Here is a 2,180-nt window from a genome sequence, read left to right as displayed (position 1 = left end):
AGGAATTTTACTGTCACATTCAAGAAGCTCATTTTATTTTCCCAATTTCCCCCTCTCGTTGCTTAGGCATTTTAGTGGCTCATGCTGAAACAGCATTTTCTCCTTCTGTGATTTTCCCTGTGTTGCTGTTAAACTTTCATCCCTTTAGATGGTTCCAGAGTGAGCACGCACTGACTGTGAACTACGGTGATCTCGACGCCACTCATCTGGATGCTACTGTAATGTTGGCATGGATACATTATCTAGGGGAAAGACAAAAGGGATCGAAGACTGCCCCTGAAAGTGTCCATCTAGCAGTTGTGTTTCTATAATGTATGTTTCTGCTGCCCTTTCTTCTCTCTACCCATATTAAAACAGATTGTATATCATTATAAGAGTTTCCTTACCAACAACTGCTTTTTCCTTTCTAAGTTGAGTTCATAACTGTGGGTGTTCTAAAACACCATATGGGTCTTGCAAACAAGTGTTATGTTCCTAGAAGTCTACTTGATTCTTAGGGATGGATTATGAGATAGTAAGTTAAGACTTAGGTAGTTTGGCAATTTCCATCTTTGCAATAATTCCGTATTTTCATCAGTATTAATATTCTGAAAATACGCTTCCTGTCATTGTCCCACCACAAAATATCAATTGTTAATCACTGCTGACTCACCCTAGACTGAAAATCAATCCTTCAGAAGAAAGCATCTAGTACCCATTAGGGGTTTTCAAGTTATGGATGTTCACTAGTCTCTAAAGCAAATAAAATAAACAAATATCCCATCTTTATCAACATATGATTGACATTAGCTTTCAGATATTTTTTAGTTTTGAGTATTTCTTATATAGATGTTACTATTTCAAAATTATTTACAGTTTATTTTTGCAGCTTCTGTGTTTGAATTGCGCACTCAAAGACCTGAGATTAAGTGCATGAACTTATGGTGCCTTTGTACTCCTGAGGTCGCTCTTCCCTAACAGAGAATCTTGATAGTAGTTATAAAGTTGTCTATGTATTTTCTTTCATTTTTTTCTACACTGGTTTTGGAGCAACACTTTAAAGTTGACTTTTGTCGGTAAAGTAAACACGGTTTCCAAAATCCTATATAAATCACTTGTCAGTATGTTTTTCTGCTGAATCAACCTTTCTGTGCCCACCCTCTGTTTGGCAAGGACACAACAATCTCTTTATAATTTGTTATGCTGCTTCTTAAAATGCAAAATGGGCTTTGTCTTTTCTTCTTAAAGCAAACAAACACAGAAATATGAGCAAGACAAATACTTTAATGACTAAAAAAAATTAATGCAGATAGTCACGTTCAAGTAACAGCAGGGAATATGGGGGATTGATAATTTGTTTTGTGTTGTTTTTCGTACAGCTAACACTGTTACACTATACCTTTTTCCTCTTTTTCACCTTGAAAATACCGGTCAACGTCTACATTTATTTCAGTGATTGTGCTCTCTTGTACAGATAGAGACAACACAAGAATAGATGTTCAGTTGCACTAACCAGTGATTTCCCTTCTTGCAATGATGCAGATACAGATGCAGATCCTCTTCATTTTTAACCTCTTCCATCTCTTGCCCTTCCCTGGCAATGCCAATCCTTCTCATGGTCTCAACAACCCTTGAGATGTATTCACTGCAGCGCAGGTGGCACATGTTTAAGGACCTATCCTTTGCCATTACTTTTCTCCCGGGTGACAGTACAATAAAGAGAAGCGGTGTCTCTGCCATGCAGTACGTATGCTGTCCTTATCTCTGTGACACTGCTGGCAAAAAGGTGGAGAGCATCTGCATCTGCTCTTCCTGAGAGTACCGGGCAGGGACACCTGAGGAACTAACACCTTAAACTGCCTGCATTTATGTGACACGGTATAATATGGGATAGCAAACAGGAGCCTGACTTTTTGATAGCAAAACAGGAGTTTTGGCTGAAAACAAGGCCTATCAATGTTCAGAGTGAAAGGAAAAGAAGTATGAAAAATCAGTCCAGATATTTTTAGACCTTTTAGAGTGCTTCCATTAACTCATTTTTGTCTGCATTTTAAAAACAACAAAGCAATCACTTGAGTGTCCTAAATCCATACCACTTCCTGGAAAAATATTTCGAATCTCAAAGACTAACTTGGACCATGCAAGTGAGTAAGAAGGAAGGAAGGGGTCTGGAGAAGAGACAGACCCTGCAGGATGGTGCA

General features: G+C 38.3%; 1 protein-coding gene across 1 annotated transcript in view; it reads right to left on the bottom strand.

Moving 5' to 3' along the window:
• NETO2 (neuropilin (NRP) and tolloid (TLL)-like 2) overlaps nt 1-2,180 on the bottom strand; it is a gene marked incomplete at both ends in the record, with an annotated part of 14,216 nt that extends 12,036 nt beyond the window's left edge. Inside the window, one exon of the mRNA XM_010193727.1 lies at nt 2,165-2,180. Coding sequence (XP_010192029.1) covers nt 2,165-2,180 — 16 coding nt within the window. The remainder of the gene's footprint in view (nt 1-2,164) is intronic.

Source organism: Mesitornis unicolor, unplaced genomic scaffold (assembly GCF_000695765.1).
Source record: "Mesitornis unicolor isolate BGI_N332 unplaced genomic scaffold, ASM69576v1 scaffold52221, whole genome shotgun sequence".
Classification (NCBI taxonomy): domain Eukaryota; kingdom Metazoa; phylum Chordata; class Aves; order Mesitornithiformes; family Mesitornithidae; genus Mesitornis; species Mesitornis unicolor.
The sequence above is the reverse complement of the archived record's forward strand: the minus strand, read 5'-3'. Positions and strand labels throughout refer to the sequence as shown.